The sequence below is a fragment of the Diabrotica undecimpunctata genome, chromosome 1, assembly GCF_040954645.1.
Source record: "Diabrotica undecimpunctata isolate CICGRU chromosome 1, icDiaUnde3, whole genome shotgun sequence".
NCBI lineage: Eukaryota > Metazoa > Arthropoda > Insecta > Coleoptera > Chrysomelidae > Diabrotica > Diabrotica undecimpunctata.
In genome coordinates this window covers 200,380,867-200,400,306 of record NC_092803.1, presented here as the reverse complement: position 1 = coordinate 200,400,306, position 19,440 = coordinate 200,380,867, and the positions used below count along the sequence as shown (strand labels likewise).

At 33.2% G+C, this 19,440-nt stretch overlaps 1 protein-coding gene across 1 annotated transcript in view; it reads right to left on the bottom strand.

The window, feature by feature from the left end:
• LOC140432858 (T-box transcription factor TBX20-like) overlaps positions 1-19,440 on the bottom strand; it is a 185,727-nt gene that overhangs the window by 11,160 nt on the left and 155,127 nt on the right. Inside the window, exon 4 of the mRNA XM_072520998.1 lies at positions 12,461-12,696. Within this exon, the coding sequence (XP_072377099.1) occupies positions 12,461-12,696 (236 nt within the window). The remainder of the gene's footprint in view (positions 1-12,460; positions 12,697-19,440) is intronic.

Below are 19,440 nucleotides of genomic sequence, written 5' to 3'. Positions count from 1 at the left end.
ACAAAAATACGCATTGAAATAGTGTGGTCTGTTTATCTGCGATAACTCTTTAAACAAGTTCACAAAGAACCAAAGTCCAGGAATAAAAAATTTCGAGTTTAAAGTACAGAATTCGTTAGAGTTTTAAACAGGTCTCAGGCTTTCCTCTTTTAGAATCGATATATTATCTATATTTACCTATCCTACCATAACTGTTGCTATTTCTAATATCTATTGCTGGTACTTAGATAGTTCCAAATAGTTTTGTTACCTTTCTTCTTATCCTTCCATCGTCTATTTTTGGACATAGGTCTCTCCCAACTCATTCCATCGAACTCTCTTGAGCTACTTCCAATTTTTTTCGACTATTCTTTTTATATTATCTATTCGTCTCATCTGTGGTCTTTCTCTTGGTCGTCTACCTTTGTAAGTTCTATCTTTTTACAATTTTTGCTGTGATATTGTTAATTTTTGTTTTTGATTTTAGTCATTCTCATGTTTTATATGACAGTCGTATATCTAACATTGCTCTTTTCATTGACATTTTTAGACCGACGTATTGGGAGCTGTATACGAGTTTCTCCATTATAATTTGTAGTTCTTTTAAAGCTCGTTCTATTTTGAATCATTCCATATTTAGTAGTATCTCTAAGCCTACGTTTTTATTTTTCTTTTGACATTCTCCTTTGTTGATTCATTAAGCTGGCTTTGGGAGTTGTGCAAGGTTTTGTAGAAGTCTTCGACTTTGTTATTTTACATTTATCCTTTTCTTTCGTATTATTGGTGTCTTTAATTTTGATAATTTTTTGATCGCCCAGTGTAGATCTTAGACATTTTGGCCTCTATTGTTATGAATGACTTGCTCTATTAAGTTCTCGTTCCATTTTATTATGACGCGTTTTAGCTCTTTTCTAATTGTTATATTAAGTTTTACGTATGCTTGAGTATGGCTGACAACTAGTAGTTTTCTTCTTTCCTTCATTAGTTGTTTAGTTTCATTGCTTATTTTGTCTTGTTTAGTTCTTGTTTTCTTTGCGACCTGTGGTCGGTTTCGAGAAGGTTTTTATTTATGTTTTTGTTAATGTCGTCAATTGATACTTTTATCTCATCCAAATTGATATTTATATTGTCTTTATAAGACTTTTCTTTGTTATTTTTCCTTTGTACCAATCACTTCTCTTTTGTGTGCAAATAAAATTTGTAATACGCTATATGCTACATTATGTCCAAGTCCATTTTGCAATCAATAAAGGATACGAATGTAGTCTTGTAATCTTATTACTACAGAAAAGTTTAACTTTATTGTGTTCAGCGTAATACAAGATTAATGTTGGTCTTGCCTTGCCGAGCCAATATTTCCTGGTCTATAGCGTAATTAGTCAGCCAGAATAAGAAAATAAGTTGGCACGACAACCTACCTGAGGTGTGAGAAAATGTTTTGCCGTCATTATATCATCAAAATACCCTCCGAAGACAACGATTACCTTAAATTATAAGGCGGCATACGGATTGTACACCTTCTAGCGTTACTGCTTCAGCAATCGGCATAGGCGTGATGCACCAGCCGCTTTCAAACAGGTAAATTAAATTCTATCATAACAGACGTGAAACTTGCAAAAGAAGGAAAGGTGGGATGTACCATTAAATTGGAACTGTTATAAATAACTATTATCTCACTGTCTTTTCACGGAACGCTCGATAACCTTTGAGATATCAGCTAAAAGGAATATTTTCGAAACGACAGGAAATATATTATACAAATGCATAACATTGTTCTGCACAGCATATAACAAGTGAGTTTGCACTAAACAATAAAAGGAAAACTGCGTTAAGAATTTATGAACGTTGCTCAAAACAATTAAAGATTCTAGTTCTAGTGATAGATCAGAAGAATTTAAGAATACACTCATCTAACTGGATGACAGACTAGATCTTGCAACAGCAATAGAAGATTATATAAAAATAAATGTGAACAAATACAAAGCAGCTCAGAAAAAAAAAATCAAAACAAAGGTATGAGCAGCTAAAAAAATGGTATAACGATAGATTCTTAGAAATAGAAAAATTACAGAGAAATCATAAAATTCTAATGTTCTAATTCCAAGTCTAATTTCAGTTCTCTTGCACAAAGTACCTTTTTCATTTTATTAAAGTTTGTTCGTGCTTTCTCTAATCGAACTTTAATTTCTTTGTAGTAATCGTTTGTGTGATTAATTATTGTGCCAAGATAATTGTAGTTTCTATCTTGTTCTAAAGTTTTACCGTTAATTGTCAGGCTTTAATGTTGTTAATTGGTGTTCCATTGACCTTTATTCCTGATGTTTCTTCCTCAAAAGCTCTTTTTATAATTTCTTCAGAGTATGCATTGAATAGTAGGGGTAACAATCCACACGCCTGTCGTACTTCTCATTTAACTTCGAACTCTTCTGCTGTGTGTTCATTAATGCGTATGTGTACCTGCTGGTGTACATAATATAGATTTGTTATAATTCGAAGGTCATTGTATTATAACAGTTTTGCTTTGAGGATGTCAATAAGCTCTTTGTGGCCGATTTTATCTCGAAGCCTTGTTGTAATCTATGAAACAGATGTACATATCTTACTTCACATCCAAGCATCTCTGGATTAGTACGTTGAATGCAAAGAGAGCTTCACGGATACCTACTCCTTTACGAAATCCAAATTGGGTTTCTTCAGTATCCATATCAAGTATTTGGTAAATGCTTTTTTGGATGATTTTTAAAAACATTTCAAGTGTGTGAGACATCAGGCTTATGGTGCGGTGGTCGGTGCATTATCTAATATATTTTTTTTGGGTGACAAGTAAATGTTGAAGTCAACCATTCATTGGGCATGTCACCCGACTGATAAATTTCTTTAAAGAGCTTTAAGAGGACATCCATGTACTCATTTTCTATTATTTTTAGGATATCAATAGGCAATTGATCTGGCCCTGGGCTTTTTCTGTTTCTGGTGTTCTTTAGTGCATACAATATTTATTTCTTTGTAATTTCTATACTTGTTTTTCTGTCCTCAAAAGATATGTCTTGTAGGTTTTCTTTTTCGTCGTTGAAGAGCAGTTAAAGAGTTGTGGTTTCTTTTTTGTAACCCTGCCATTTCTTTAACCTTTTTATGTAGGTTGAATAGGTCGTATTTGTTCTGAAAATCTTCTATCTCTTTACATTTTTCTTCATAGTAAGTTTGTTTTGCCTCTCTTATCATTTTTCTGATTTCATTGTTAATGATTTTGTAATTGTGGCTGTCTTTGTTCTTGGCTTGTCTTCTTTGGTCCATCCTTGCAAGTATTTCGTCAGTCATCCAGTTGTCTCTCTTTCTTATCTGTTCTCTTAATATCTCTTTGCATGGAACGAGGAGGAAGTTTTGTAATGTTTCCCATTGTTGGTTTATTTTATAGGTATTAGTATCTAATTTATCAAAGTTTTCGTATATTTTTTGTTGGAGTTTATTTTTTATATCAGCTTCTCTCAGTTTTCTAACATCTAATTTTAGTGTTCTTTGGGATTTTCTAATACGTTTAAGCTTTAGCTTGACATTAGCGGTTAGTGGGTTATGGTCTGATGTGACATCTGCTCCTGGATATGTTTTAACTGATTTAATGGTGTTACGATATCTCTTTTGAATTATTATATAATCAATTTGGTTTTTTACCACTTTTTGCGGTTTATCTGCTGGTGAGCGCCATGTATATAACCGTCTTATAGGTAATTTAAAGAACGTGTTTGTAATTATTAGACTTTGTTCTTGGCAGAATTGTATTAGATGATCTCCTCTATCGTTACGGTCCCTAACGATAGAGGAGATCGTCTATTACATTTCTGTCAAGAACAAAGTCCAATAATCACTTAAATTAAGTACTAGCAAATAAAAACATATTTAGAGTGGCAAAAAAGATAAAGTTATGAATTAGAAAAAAAAATATGAGACGTTTCAATGAAAATAAAAGTTCGATGGAAATAACTGAAAAAAATACTTTAATAAAAGAATGGAAAGAAAGACTAGATAAACAGATAGGATGTCTCAAAAAAATTAAACCTCGTCTTTCTCAAAGCTGATGATATATTCATGAAAGCACAAAATCTGAAATGATTTAAATACAACCAAAAGAATCAAAGTAACGATTGTGAGCAGCAATAATGTTGAACTTTCAGAGACAAATCTGAAGACGGATTTGTCATACACTAAGAAACCTACGGAGCACCTTGAAAATGACTGGAAAATAAAAAAAATGCAATACAATAAAAGAAGCTTAACACTTCGACAGTGCTTGAAAATATTTCCGATAATTAAAATGTAGAAAATAATACTATCAAATGTTCCACCAGGATGTGTTGTCTCCCACCTCTACAAGTTCTTTTGTAAAGTTATAACTCATAGGCCCCAAGCAAGGTTAAGATTAATACTATCACTTTCGCTGCCTGCTCGTGTGTGTGCCTCCTTATCAAAGAAGGCTTTTGAATGCGCGTAAGGCAATTAATTATCTCATATTTAAAACGCTATTCGCTGATGGTCATATTACCATTATGGAACTTACGTTCTCTGGAATAAAATGATATAAAAGTTGATACCGATTTTTACTTGCACAAAATCACTATTTGGTAGGAACATGTACACTACTATTTTTTAAAGACCATTCGTAAAAGATTTCGCAAAACTATTAAATATTTTAAAGAAAAAGCTAAATTAGTACGATTTACTATTGTTTCCTTCATTTTGATTTTTGTTTCTTTAGTATTTTTATTTCTTATTACAACCATATTGAGATCCTTCGTTTTTTTATTGGCTTTTTTTGGTTTGATTTGATTTTGACAGGCTAGGTTAGGTTAGGTTAGGTTAGGTTACCCGCAGAGCTATTCAGAGAATGGCTGCGCTGGGGAGGATAATGCCTAATATCGGTGGTCCCAAACCCGAAAGGAGAAGGGCGCTCCACGGTGTGGTGCAGTCTGTCGTACAAGGATCTAGGGATCCCACCTTAAATTTTCACCTTTACCATGCGAGATGCGCTATGCACCATTGCGCAGATGATTTTAAGACTTTGACATTTCTGTTTCTCCTAACCTAACCTGTATCTTTTACCGATTAAAAAAGGAGATCAATGCTCATCATAATTATAGCCAATAAAAATAACCTTGGTCCATCCTTGGCCGTTTTCTTAGGTTGTTCAAAATTTCTATAAATATTTTGAGAACGATTTCAAAACGTCAAACTTTGGTTAGTTAAAAAATGTGATTTTCATTACAACCAATAAATTGTGGCTTAATCCCATATAAACATAATATTTAAATTAAAAAAGAAGTTTAAAAAAGTTTCATTGTAAAAGATTTTGCTATTTAGTAGTGGGAATAAAATGTAAAGAAACATACAAAAAACCAGTAGAAGTACTCAATGTTTGTCAAATAAAACAAGAAATAGGCTTTTTGAAAGAGGAAAGAAAGAATTTTGGAAATTAAGATAATATATTATGAATGATATGAAGGATAAAATTTTCTTTTAAATTAAGAATTAGTTGTAAGTTTTTTATTTATGAGATTTGCTAGTCATCATTTTAATCATAATTTCGATAAGACTACATAAATGAAAGATTATAATTGGTTAATTAAATATCTAGCTTAAATCTAGTTTTCAAATAAATTGTCAATTTATTATTTCTTGAAATCACAAGCCAAAATTTTAAAATCATAATATGCGTAATGGAGCATCGCGCAGATCGCATGGTAAAGGTAAAAATTTAAGGTGGGATCCCTAGATCCAAGTGTCTGTCGTCCTCTACGCGGCCCCAGTCTGAAGTGAGCGGTAGAAATACCAACTTACAAGAGGCTCTGCTGCAGGTAGCATGTGCCTACAGGACTGTGTCAGCTGCCGCTTTGTGGGTTATCACCGGCTGTGTTCCTTTACATGCGTGGCAGGTGAAAGGGCAAGGATTCACAGTCGTAGGGGGCGGAACATTGGAGAGCGAGAAATGAATGAGATAAGACTGGCCGAGAGATTAGTTTCAATTGGTCAGTGGCAACAAGAGTGGGAGGCAACACGTGATGTGGCGGAGTGGACGAGTGGTCACTAATCCCGAACCTTCGAAGCTGGGTGGACTGTGGGCATAGGCAGCTGGATTATTATCTAACGCAAATGCTCACAGGCCATCGCTACTTCCGCAGCTACCTTTTCAAGTTTAGGAGGGCTCATCCGATTAGTGCCTTTACTGTGGTTTCTCGGATACTGTGACACACACGATGTTGGAGTGTGAGCGTTGGGCGGATGAAAGAGAGAAGTTTGTAAGAGAGTGTAACTGCAGAATGTTTGATTCCGTGAGAGAAATGGTGGAGAAAATGATAAGGGATGAGTGGTGGTGGACACAGATCCACAAATTTATCAGGGAGCTGCTCTCTTCAAAAGAACGAGGGGAGAGGGAACTCGCAACAGAATTTTAAAACAAACGAGTAGCACCTTGGTGGGGTTCGGACTGTCGCAGGCCGAAATAAGAGTAAATGAGAGACAGACGACGCGAGAGAGATGTCAGCCTCGCTAAGGCAGGGGGTTGAAAGTCCTTGGTGATTCGTGTGGATGTAGTTTCCTCGATGAATGTGTCGGAGAAAGAATGGAAATCGGGCGATAACAGGGCATCAGGAGAGATGTTTGCCTTAACCGGCCCTTCCATCCTGATGTCTGGTGTGACAGAGAAGAGGTTTTTAGTTGGACGCCGACCGTCTCGAAGTGGTGACGGGACGAGGTGTCAAAGGTCTAAATTCCTTGGGCATCTCGCCCTGTCACAGCTTCGCTACGGTATTAGGAACCCAACACTACCTGTGTGAGTCACAGATGTCTGTATGCAGATTTTCCTCCTTCTCTTTAAGGATGTAAAAAAAAGGTTAGGTTAGGTTAGGTTAGGCTACTTTTTTACTAAGAAGGCGGTGAATTTTTTCTGGTGATATTAAATAATAGCAGGACTGGCAGTTTGCAACCTAAATATTTAAATTTTTTCTTTTTTTCTCCGTCGAATAATTCTTCCATATTAATATTCCCTCTATTTAGCAAGAATACATTTTCATAGACTGGCTTGGGCTTTCACTAATTCTCTTCGCGTCTTTTTTCGCTGCTATTATAATACGAGGAGTATGATTTGTTTTAGTTTTGATTAATATCTCAGCTTACTCAGACAATGTGGCTTTTTATGGATTTTAATAATTTTCTTCTGCTTTAAGACCTTTTTCATATCTTTATTTTATTTTTATCAATTTCTATCCCTTACACTATGTTCATAATGTCTGCTGCATTTGTTACCGATTTTAATGATTCCTTTTCCGCCATTCGTTGCTGTAATTTATAACTTTTTGTCATTAAGATACGAATTTTAGCTCCACGGTAACAGCAACCACTAAAAAAATATTAGCAGAAAAGTCTCATACTTTTGTCTTTTATAGGCAACGACATACAAAAATAATCATTCCGAAAACATAACAACATCATAAAAAATTTAATGGTCGCATTTCTTCCATTTCGTCACATTAATGTTTCATAAAGACACAATTTCTTAATTGTATCTGTTGTTGGTTTGCCAGTAGAAAACCAAATAAATAGAGCTATTTACTTTTTTTCTTTATACATTGTGATATTACTGATCTATAGGGTTACATCAAAATTTAGGTGATTTAATTTTTTTTATTTAGAATTACCATATCAACGTAGCAAGTAATTAGCCTCTGTGCGTGGAAACTTCATAACAGAAAAATCAAAATAACAACTGGCAAGATTTACTAAATAGAAAAACAATTTTAATTTTAATTCTTCTTCTTCTCCGATTGCCGTCTCCCTACGGAGGTTGGTAATCATAATCGCTATTTTTATTTTTGAACTTGCTACTCCAACAAATCAATCGATCTGTATTAATACCAAGCACGTAGATTCTTCAACCAACAATTATGTATTTGGCCAACACAACTTCTTCTTTAAATTTTTCCCAGTATTATGAGTCTCAAAATTTCATATTTTGGTCCCCTCATCACGTGGCCTAGGTATTCCAGTTTTCTGGTTTGTATAGTGGTGATTAGTTCTGTTTCTTTACCAACCCTCTCCAGTACTTCTTTATTTGTAATTCTATAAGTCCATGATATTTTTAATACTGCGGTATAATCAGAGTTCGAAAACCTCGATTGTTTTTAAACTGCATTTTTTTAAAGTCCAAGTCTCAGTTCCCTATAATAATATTGAAAATATTAACATCGAATTATACGCAGTCTGCATGTAAGGAGTGGCTTCATTTGTATAAATGCTGATGTGGTATTCTCAATTCGCGTGTTTATTTCTTCGGTATGATAATTGGTTTCATTGATCAAAGTTCCCAAGTATGTACTGATATTTTCCTACTTGTTCTATCACGTTACCATTTATTGCCAATATATGTGGTCTTTTTGTAATTAGCATATATTTCGTTTTTTTAATGCTTATAGTAATTCTCATCTCAGCACTATTCATACTTAAGCTTTCGCTTAGATATTGTAGGTCTTCTATGCTCGTTGCAATGATTACCATGTTATCTGATTATATAGTAAGCTGTTAATTAATTTTTCATTCTAGATAACTCTCGCTTTAATATTTTTAAACGTGTATTTGAAAATGTCTTTAAAATAAAAGTTAAGCAGAAATGGCGATAAAACGTATCCCTGTCTAACTCCTCTACAGATCTTCATTTCTTCTGACTGTTGCCCATCAACTTGAACTACGGCTCTTTGGATCCAATATAATGTTCGGATTATCTTTATAATTTGACTGTCAATGTGCTTATTCATAAGTATTTATATTAGTTTTTCATGTCTTACTCTATCAAAAGCTTTTTCGTAGTCAACAAAGCACAAGTTTAGGTCAACGTTTACATCGCAACATCGATAAATCAGTATGTTGATGGCAAATAGTCCTTCTCAAGTACCCATTCCATTTCGGAACCCGTACTGCATCTCATTAAACTTCTCTTCTAACAGAGCACTCTTTTGCTGCTTGTTTTTTAGGGATAGTTAAAAACGCTGACTTCAAACAATCTTGTGGTATTATTCTCGTATCGTACACCATGTTGAACAAATCTGCCAATACTTACAAGTTATCATCTTCCACTAGTTTTAACAGTTCTACAGATATTTCATCTAATCTAACTGCCTGATTATCCTTAGAGTTTTTGATAGCATATTTGATTTCATCTATCGTGATCTTCTGTCTCTCTAAACGATATAATTCATGTCTCTCCTAAAGTCTCCTAAAATGTACGTTATATCTCTATACTTTGTTAACTTCAGTGTATTGTGCAATTCTGAATAAAAAAATTCGATATATCTTCGATCTTATTATTTTCAATAATTTATTAATTTAAAATAATTTTATAACTTTGTACTTGCATTTTTAGCAATATTATTCTTTCTGAGATTTGAACTACACCTAGTACTGATTTTCTTTCCTAGTACTGAATCTTTAATGAAAACTGGTAAATCAGCTGGCTTGGATGGTATAATGATGAAAGAGATCAAAAACTTTGATACAGATCATGCGTAAAAAAACTTTTAAACACTTAAGCTATGACGCCAATCCAGACTAGTTATATTATTAAGCCAAAGTGCTAACTGGAGCTAAAACTAACTTTTCGACCAGTTTCTTTATTGTGTGACATTTTTAAAGTTTATAGATGAATGATGATTAGTCGAACCTCTGTCATCATTGACTAGAACCTAATATCCGAAAAACCTGGATTTAGAGCTAAATCTTACTGATATACAGCTGGAAAAGTATACAATATAACCATGGATTTCTTATAAATGAGCTTTTCACAGAAAACTAATACGGTCGCTGTATCATAAAGTTATGAACATAAAATTACCAAAAAAAGTAAAATAAATAAATGACTCATTTTGTCTTAATTGCGTATCAATTGCTTGGACCACGTCTAAGGTAATATTGATTCCAATGTCAAAAAGTCCACTAAATAAAGTCTCCTCTTACGGATCAATATTAATTTTCACCAAAATTTTTTAAAACTATTTGAGAAACTAAAGGGAAAAAACCTCATATTCACTGATATTTTGCAAACATTTGACACATTCTGGCATATTAAACGATAAAAGAATCATAAAAAACGTGGGATTAGAGGTACCTAATATAGAGGAATTCGAAATAGAAAGAGCTTCAGAAGGGCTGACAAAACTCCACGACACGATTGGAAATCCAGGATCCAAAATCCCTTAAGACTGGAACAAGAGTCTAGACATATTCATTATACAAAAAAGAAAACAAATGTGACCTAAAGTGTTATAGACCTTAGTTAAGTGTATAAACTTTTTATGAGAATTATTAACAACCGGTTGACTTACAAAATGGATAATTACCAATCTATAGAACAGGCTGGCTTCCGCAAAGGATATAGTACATCAGACCATCTGCTGCCAATGAGAACATTGATAGAGAAGGCAAATGAATACCAACTACCCGTATTTCTTGCATTAGTAGACTCTGAAAAGGCTTTTGATAATATCGAGATGTGGGCCATAGAACCAGCTATTAATAACTCTAGAATCGATTCCAGATATAAGGAACTAATACATAATATATGTGAAAACGCAGATGTCATAGTTCAACTAGAAAAAACATTAAAAGAATCGGAACAAATTAGAAGTATGTTGCTCAGAATAGAGATCGATATTAATAGTAAGGAGAGGCCTAGGACCAAAAATAGACGGTAGAATGCTAAGAAAAAAGAATAAAAAACGCAGGCTTATCACAAGGTAGCATTTTGGGACCAATACTCTATTTACTATACAGTCCTCATATATCTCAAGAACAACATATGAAGGTGACCACTTTCTCTAGTAAAAGCAATTCTGACAGTTGGTCGAAATATCACAGAAATTGTCGAAATATTCAAGAAGCTTCCAACAAAACAAACGAGAGGAAAGATTGGTCGAAGGTAAAATTGAATGAAAATAAATCATTACATGTTGAGTTTACCTTTTGAGAAAATAAAAAAACAAAACTTAATATAAATAATTGCACTATTCTCAGATAAGCTACAGCAAACTGTCTGGGTATCATCTTAGTTACTCAACTGAAATGAAACATAAAAAAGAAAAGATTTTGGATATGTAGCATAAAATCATGGGGATATGCAGCTAATAGTAATATTAATATAACGTAACACAAGTACTCCAAAACAAAGTCCTGATTGGTCCTGATGCTCATAATGCCTAATACCTTCATATAAATCTGAGCAGTCAAAGAAGACATCAAAAGGTACACAATAAAGCACTAGAAGCGAGTTCACTTCCATCACAATGAAAAAGCACTACAGCTCCTTGATAATACAGTACTGTGAAGGAAGAAATAATTAGAATCGGTGCTTCAAGTGAACGATAATAAAAAAAATTACCAAAAAATTACCATTAACAGTTCGCTGATATCTTCATGAGGACATACGTGTAGTCATTGTTTCAAGTAGGATTCAGGATGTTCTCTTAAAGTAAAATCTTTTAACTTCGATCTCATGTCGCTTTAATTTTAATTTTTAATACATTTAATATGTAATTTACACGGTATTACACCTTTTTAAGTGGCTAGTTTCAATGAGTAACTATCTATTGACTGATGATGGTATAATAAAACCAAACATGTTCTAAAATTTAAATCAGTTTAAATAATTTTAATTTATTATAACGCTGATTTTAAATTTATACCATTTTACACTAGAAGTTTTTTACTTCACTGTAAGTTGTTTACTTTTATTTAACTGCGTATTAGAGAACACAAGAAACCTCGTGTAATATCACCATATAACGACAAATTTCATCTCAGCAATGACGAGAATATATTCAGATCCTACTAGGAACAGCCCTCTCATAACTTGTAAAATACCATAAATCCGTACCCGTCAAAGTCGTTGAATCGAGAGAAATCCCTGAAGCTCATGGCGAATGGGTTCCAATGGATTTTCAATTTAGTGATGAGCTGATTTTGATATCCTGTTACAATTCAGGGCATCAGCTCAAGAAATATCGAGAGGCACACGTTGGCAGAGATAGGTTAACGGGCGTTGTCCTCCAGAATAAATGATGTATTCATATTACATTATAGGTAATTCATTCCAAAAAACTAAATTAATTAAAGTTGAATTTGGATGTAATATAGAATAAAAAGATCTATATTAAGAATAAGGAACTTAATAGTCGAAACAACATCAATATCAAGAATGGAAAAGAGTTTTTTTTAAATAACACTATAATCACTTCGAAATAGAAGTATGGACGATTTAGAAATAATAATGAATGGGATATTAAAGTGAAAAGAGGTTCGGAAACTGTTTTTTGGTGACATGTTTAAGTTAAATAGTATTTTATATGGGATTAAACTATAATTGATTGTAATGAAAAATACAATTTACATTCATTTGTTTTAATAATCTTATTTATTTAATAAAAGAGTAATTCTGATACCAACTTACCTATCAAAATCCGTCAGTCTCGAAGAGTCCCTAAATCCTTTCGCGAACGGATTAGAATCAATTTTTAATTTTGTGATGAGCTGATTTTGATACGCCGTTACGGCTGTGAACACAGTTTCGGGAAATATAAAGGTTCTGTACTGTTCGGCTTCCAGATCGTTTATGGGCCCGGAATGCTCCCGCCATTTAACTATATGAATCCGAGGCTGATACCGATGCATGGAATTGAGGACGATCTGAAACAAAGCAGTTTTAAATTAATACAAAATTTACTGGATATTTTGCGAAGTCAAATTTTTTGATAAATATTGTTAAAGAAATTTAGGAATTTTCTTCAGCGAGAAAATACCTTTAATATTAGCTTACTATACTATTATTGAACATGTCAATATTATTTAGCTAGATCTATTACTCAAGTCCGCTGGATTGAATCGTTTTAAATGATGCACTTCACCTGTGGTTTCGTTTAACTCACGCACTAGCACGTTATTATAATTGAATTCCTGCATTTTATAAAGAGTATATAAATGATAGTTTTTACATAAAATAGGGCTGTTGTTATTATTTTTATTATTATTAAGGAATAAAACACACGACTTAACTCAACAATATATTAAAGCAAGAATGATGATGATAGAGGATTAAATCTATTATTATCTGGTCTATACACCCCAATTTTGCACTTTTTAGAAGATTGAAAAATTTTCTCATCAGTAAATATTACCCTGTCCCAAAAAACTTGATTTTGTAGCTGATAATTTAAAACAAATATAGGTCTTGATTGCTTCTGTTGTGGTGTAAGAGCTTGTTTTATGCTACAGTTCGGTACCTAAGACGCGATGCTTTAATTCTGCGCCAAATTGTTGTCTTTCTTCTCGGAAACTGTGACATAATTCTTGCAGTTTTCACATCTTCAAAAGAATTCTCTTCTAATCTCTCCAAAAACGTACGATCTTCATGAACGGTAGACATTTTTGGTTTTCCAGAACCTTGCTTTCTTTCGAGAGTTTCTTGTTCTCTCCATCTTTTATTAATATTAAAAACTGTTGTTCCGCTTACGTTAAAATAGTTCGCTACGGCAGATAAGGACCAACCATCTTCTAATTTCTTTATAATTATTGCTTTTAGTTCTTTGCTAGCATGTGAAGCCATCTTCTGAGCTTGAACAGAATAATTTATTTGACAAATTTTACGATTTGGCAGTGACAGTGACAGTAAATCTGTTATTATGCACAGAATCTTATTTTAAAATCTTTGAAGAATTTTAGAGTTCTATTCCGTGTACATACCCTCTTTACGACTGATTTGTCAATTAGTTTATTTTCTATTTTTAGTCTGGATTTACTACCTACCAATCAGACAGTTGGTAAATTTGGTCCAGTTTTTATCCCAATTGTTTACGTTTTATTGGCAACAAGTTAAACCACCTCAGATTTGTTGACGACATAGTGATTATAGCGAGCACATTCGAGAAACTGCAAATTATGATGGGGGAACTAGCAGTCAGCTACCAATACTTCTGCCTAAAAATGAATACGAAAAAAACAAAAATAATGACAAACACAGATGACCCCAGACGTATAACTATAAATGGCAGTGAGATAGAACAAATCCAGGAATATATCTACCTAGGCCAAATCCTGAGACTTGACAAAGAGAACCAAACAGCAGAAATTACTAGAAGAGCAAGGCTAGCATGGGTAGGATTTGGAAAACTTAGTTGGAAACTTAAGAACCGCAAAATACCCCAATACTTGAGGAGCAAAGTGTTCAACCAATGCATCCTTCCTATCATGACATATGGATGTCAAACCTGGACCCCAACCAAGGCAAACATGAATAAACTAGCCACAACAGAAAGAACAATGGTAAAAAGCAATGTTAGGTATACGACTGTCAGATAAAAAGGGGAACGACCAAAACAAAAGTCGAGGACATAGTAACAAAAATTGCCAAACTTAAATGGAGCTTCGCGGGCCACACTGCTAGACAAAAAGACCAACGTTGGAATACTACAATACAACATTGGAGACCTTACGAAAGAAAACGACCAAGAGGAAGACCACAGATGAGATGGGTTGATGACATTAAAAGAATAGCCGGAACAAATTGGAAATATGTTGCTCAGGATAGAGACCGATGGAAGGAGTTGGGAGAAGCCTATGTTCAAACATGGACAACAGAAGGCTAAGATGAAGAAGAAGTTTACGTTTTGTAAAAATATGTAATATCCATATCATACGTCGATCTAAGGCCTAAGGTACCTTACGTGATTCGTTTGTTGAAGCTGCATAGTGTATACCATTCATTGTGACCGGCGGGCAGGTATCCCTTTTCATTGTAAAGATTACGTGTTTGGATTTAGCATCATTTGCTTTCATTTTCCATTTATTCAACCAAAGTTCGATCTTGTTGAGACAATTCTGTAGGTTTTTCGTAGCATTGTCTGCATTTTGATGTGATAATAATATTACAGTATCATCCGCAAATGTATTTACTCTCGTTGAGTATGCACAGGTCCAATAACACTGCCTTGGGGTACACTTGATTCAATTGGGTACAGGTTAGTGCATTTCTCTTGGTGTCTGTCTAACTAGGAAGTATCTGTTAGTTAGACAAAATTCCAATACACCATAGAATACATGCGGTAGATGCTTTTTGACTTTATTCTTGTACATAATGAAGATTCGTAATGATTAAAAAATAAAAACAACGTGACTTTTAATAAAGAGAAAAAAAAGTATGTTAACTGGTTGCGATCTCCTTGTGGACACCTTGCATTGTCTTTTGTAATTTATTTTTACTATGTCTCCTTCAAACGTATCAATATTGCTATCTTTGTTATCGATGGCTTTATATATCTCGCGCAGAACAAAATTCAAAACCTTGGCTGCTGATTTTTGCAACTTTTCTCAATTTTGACGTTTTGCTTACTGTTTTTTAGTCTTCCATTTTAATTCAGAATGCAGTAGTGGATATATATTTCATAATCTTCGGTTAAGTGCCCTAAAACAGTACTTTAAACATAGCATTAGTATTGACAAATATGCATGCAAAACGGTGAATATACTGTTTAATTTCCTTAACTATACTCATAACTTCAATTAAGGAATAACAAAAAAGATTTTGTAAACGTTTTGTTTTCTGGGACCACTGTTAAATTAGAGTGACTCAAGCGATCAGCATCATTTTTGTCTATACGACTGCATTTGAAGTGAGTTTTCCATCACTTAACCATTATCTTCAACCGAGCCTAGTCTTCTTAATAATTGCCATTGCTTGCTCTTTACCAAGAAGACGAATATGAATCTAAACATATAATCTAACAGTATTCCATTAATTTGTTACTTTCTATTTATTTTATTCATCTTCTAAACTCAACACAAAATAAATCGTTATATTGAATGATTATAACGATGCTGCACTAATTATCTTTAGCTAGACCTCCCCTAATTTTATCCTGTATTTTTAATTATATACTTTTTCTTGTATTGTATATATATTTCTATATCATTTAATTATTTATGTCTGGGCTATTTTTGTTTGCTTCTCGTTTAAAACAGGTTGTTGTTGTTGTTTGCGCCCACTTTTATCAATTATTAATTCTAAATTAAGAACTAAATTAGGTTTGTATCAAATAATTAGGTAGTTATTTTATCATCAAACTAAAACTTGACATTTTATGTGATTTATGAATCTATTTTTTACTTATCTGCTGGCTAATTGTTTGTGTGGTCCTAATGTTTGAGTCGTTATACCCATTTATTAATTTATTTAAATTTAACCTAATTATTTCTAGTTATAATATACACTGCTGCGCAAAATTAGCAGGACACTAAGTTGTAAAATTAAAAAGGATAAAAAAACTTAAATTTTAATAAATCGTTTTTATTGAATGTTTAATCTTCTTCTTCTTCTTGTGCTACTCCTATCCGAGATTGGAAATCATCAAGGCTATCCTGAATGTTTAATAACAAACCATAAAATAAGAAACAAGTTCCAAAATCTTGATTTATTTTATAACAAATAAAAATTTACAAAATTTGTTTATTCCGGAGTAATATTAAATTTTTTAAATTGAAATCATCAAATAATTCTAAAATATTGATATTAAACGGAGTATTTTTTCCTAGAGCTTTAATAATAGCCCTCATCCTTTATGGCACAGCTTGGATCAAAGCATAGAGATCTCGTTTTGCGGTATTTGTTTACCAGCGCCTGTTTAAACCTACCACAGTTTCAAACTCGCCATAATTTTGTCTATCTACTTTTCCCAAGGTGCCTTACAAATGCTCTATGAGGTTAAGGTCTGGACTCCTAGGAGGCTAGTAACCGAATACCAACATCTATAAACTATTGCGTTGTTACTCTGTTTATGTGCAGCAAAGTATTATACTGCATTAGGAGAAAAGTTTTACCTACAAAATGCACATAAGGTAAAGTTTGTTTAGCAGAAAATGGTTGACTTCAATTTGAGCGGTCGTAAATGTTACCTGAAACCAGGCCTTTTATACTATTATCGGTTAAGCCAGGATATTTATAGTCGATACTAATTGAAGTCAACAATTTACTGCTAAACAAACTTTACCACATGTTCTTCCAGATATTCCCTTATGTACCTATCAGCATTAACGCTACCTCCCTCTAACCTAACAAGATCTGTAGAATTTGTCGCCCCTTGCCATTACTTCTCCACCACCAAACTGTACTTGAGGAGAGAAGTAACATTGGGCCTAGCATTTTCTAGGCCTTTTCCACACTTTTTGGCGTCTATCAGGTAAGTATATGGTAAAACGTTCTCTCAAATCATTTTTTGTTTCTTAGTAAGGTTGTAGCATTTGCTTTTTACCGTGTATTTAATAAAAATCGATGTAGTTTCTATATGTTTGCGTTTTAAAATATTAAACGTATACAAACTTCACGAGTTTCTTTATATTAGTCAAGTGCCACTTCCAGGAAGATTTATTTACTGTCTCGCATTTCAAATCGTTTTTTTTTTCTGTTCCGCTCATAGAAATTTTAGAATAATTGCGGAGTTCTGAATAGAGATAGATTATTGATTGGCAAAACTTTATACTATGCGTTAAAAAATAATCCACTAAGTATGATTTTCCATTCATTCTCGTTAAGAACGAATTTTTGTTCCGGCGTCATTCTTGATCTTAAGAGCAGAGAAAAAGGTTAGAAAGCAGAATTCCTCGTAATTTTTTACTTTTTTTATAACCAGTCACAGCAGATTCAATCGCAATGCTAAATATTTTTTTGATAGTGAAAAAAGAAATATATTTGTCATTATTTTTATTTTCTCTGTATATTGGTACTTAGTGCAGTGTTGCGTTTCGGTTTTTTTTATGGGGATATTCCTTAAACTTTTAGTATGTTTGAATAACCGTTGTTTTTTTTATATACACAACACTAAATTTGTACGTAGTTTGTAAAAAGTATAAATTCTCACAAAAATTCTCATTTTAAAATTTTTTTTTATTGAGATCATCTTTAACACAAAATTTTTTACCACTTTTACCACATCATTGAGAGAAGTTATAATTTAACATTGGAGGAAGATGTAATTATAGATCATAATTATGTTAATAGTTTTAGTCTCATTTCTTCAAGTCGTTTTGAGGATAAAAGTGAAATATTTTTATTCATTAAGGAAACTAGTGGTTTATAATCGTAAAAAGCAATAATTTTTCTACCATAAACTAAATATGAGAGTGACGTAGGCTACATGCTTAGAAAACTGGAAGATGAGTATACCAAATGGGGCCTCACAATTAATAGGTATACAAAAAACTGAGTACTTAGTTGTAGGAGAAAAACCAGAAAGCCTACAAATCGAAACGGGAACTATAAAACCAAAAGACAATTTTAAATACTTGGGAGTCCAAATAACATCAAGAGCAGGAAGTAACGAAGAAATACACTCCAGGATTGGCCAAGTAAGATCAGCCACCAGACAGCTACACGGACTATTATGGAATAAAAAAATAACAAAAGAAAATAAAAGAAGAATTTATAAAACAAAAATAGAAAGTATTGGGCTGTGCGGTGCCGAACTCTGGGAAATAAACCAAAGAAACAAATCAAAAATTAAGGCCATGGAAACGAACTACTGGAGACGATGTTGCCAGCTCACTAGACTTGATAGGGTGAGAAACGAAGATATTAGGAGAGAAATGGAAATCGATCTAGACATAATAGACACAATCGAAGCCAAAAGACTTAACTGGTATGGACACCTTCAGAGAATGCCTGAAAATAGATGGCCAAAAAAAAAAATAGAAGAATGGACTCCGCTAACTAGAAGAAAACGAGGTAGACCAAGACGATCCTGGAGAGACGATGTCGACGATGCAATGACCGCCAGAGATCTAACAACTGAAGATTGCTTCGACAGAAAACGCTGGAAATTAGGATGCGAGAAGCGGCGCCAGCTGTAGAAGACTCGCTTGTTATATATATACTAAATATTGAACTTCTTATAAGCAAATAGTCAACTTAAGATTACGTTTTCAATTTGTGAACAAGATGATCCTGTTAATGACATACTTCTTGAGACAAATAAAACAGGTATTTTATTTTTATTTAGACCACAGCCTGATCCATCTTTTGATGTATCACAATAAATTCTAATACGTTTATTTAAATCAAATAAAATTGATTATTATCAAATAAAATAAGTTGGCTTTGATACTATTATATTAAGTATATTTACTGATTCTTTATGTTTATTTGTCCAAAACCAAGCAGTATTTTTATGAAGTATTTCTCTTAAAGGACTGCATTTTGTAGACATATTAGGAATTAATTGTCTCAAATAGTTAGACATTTCTAGCATTGATTGAAGCTCTGTTTAAAAAAAAGGATTAGTTATTTCTTGGGGCTTGTTTGCATTTCCTTCACTCAAATTGACCGTATTAAATAGTTATAGGCCGTGTCCACCCGGAAATTCAATATGATTGCACTCTTAATTTCAA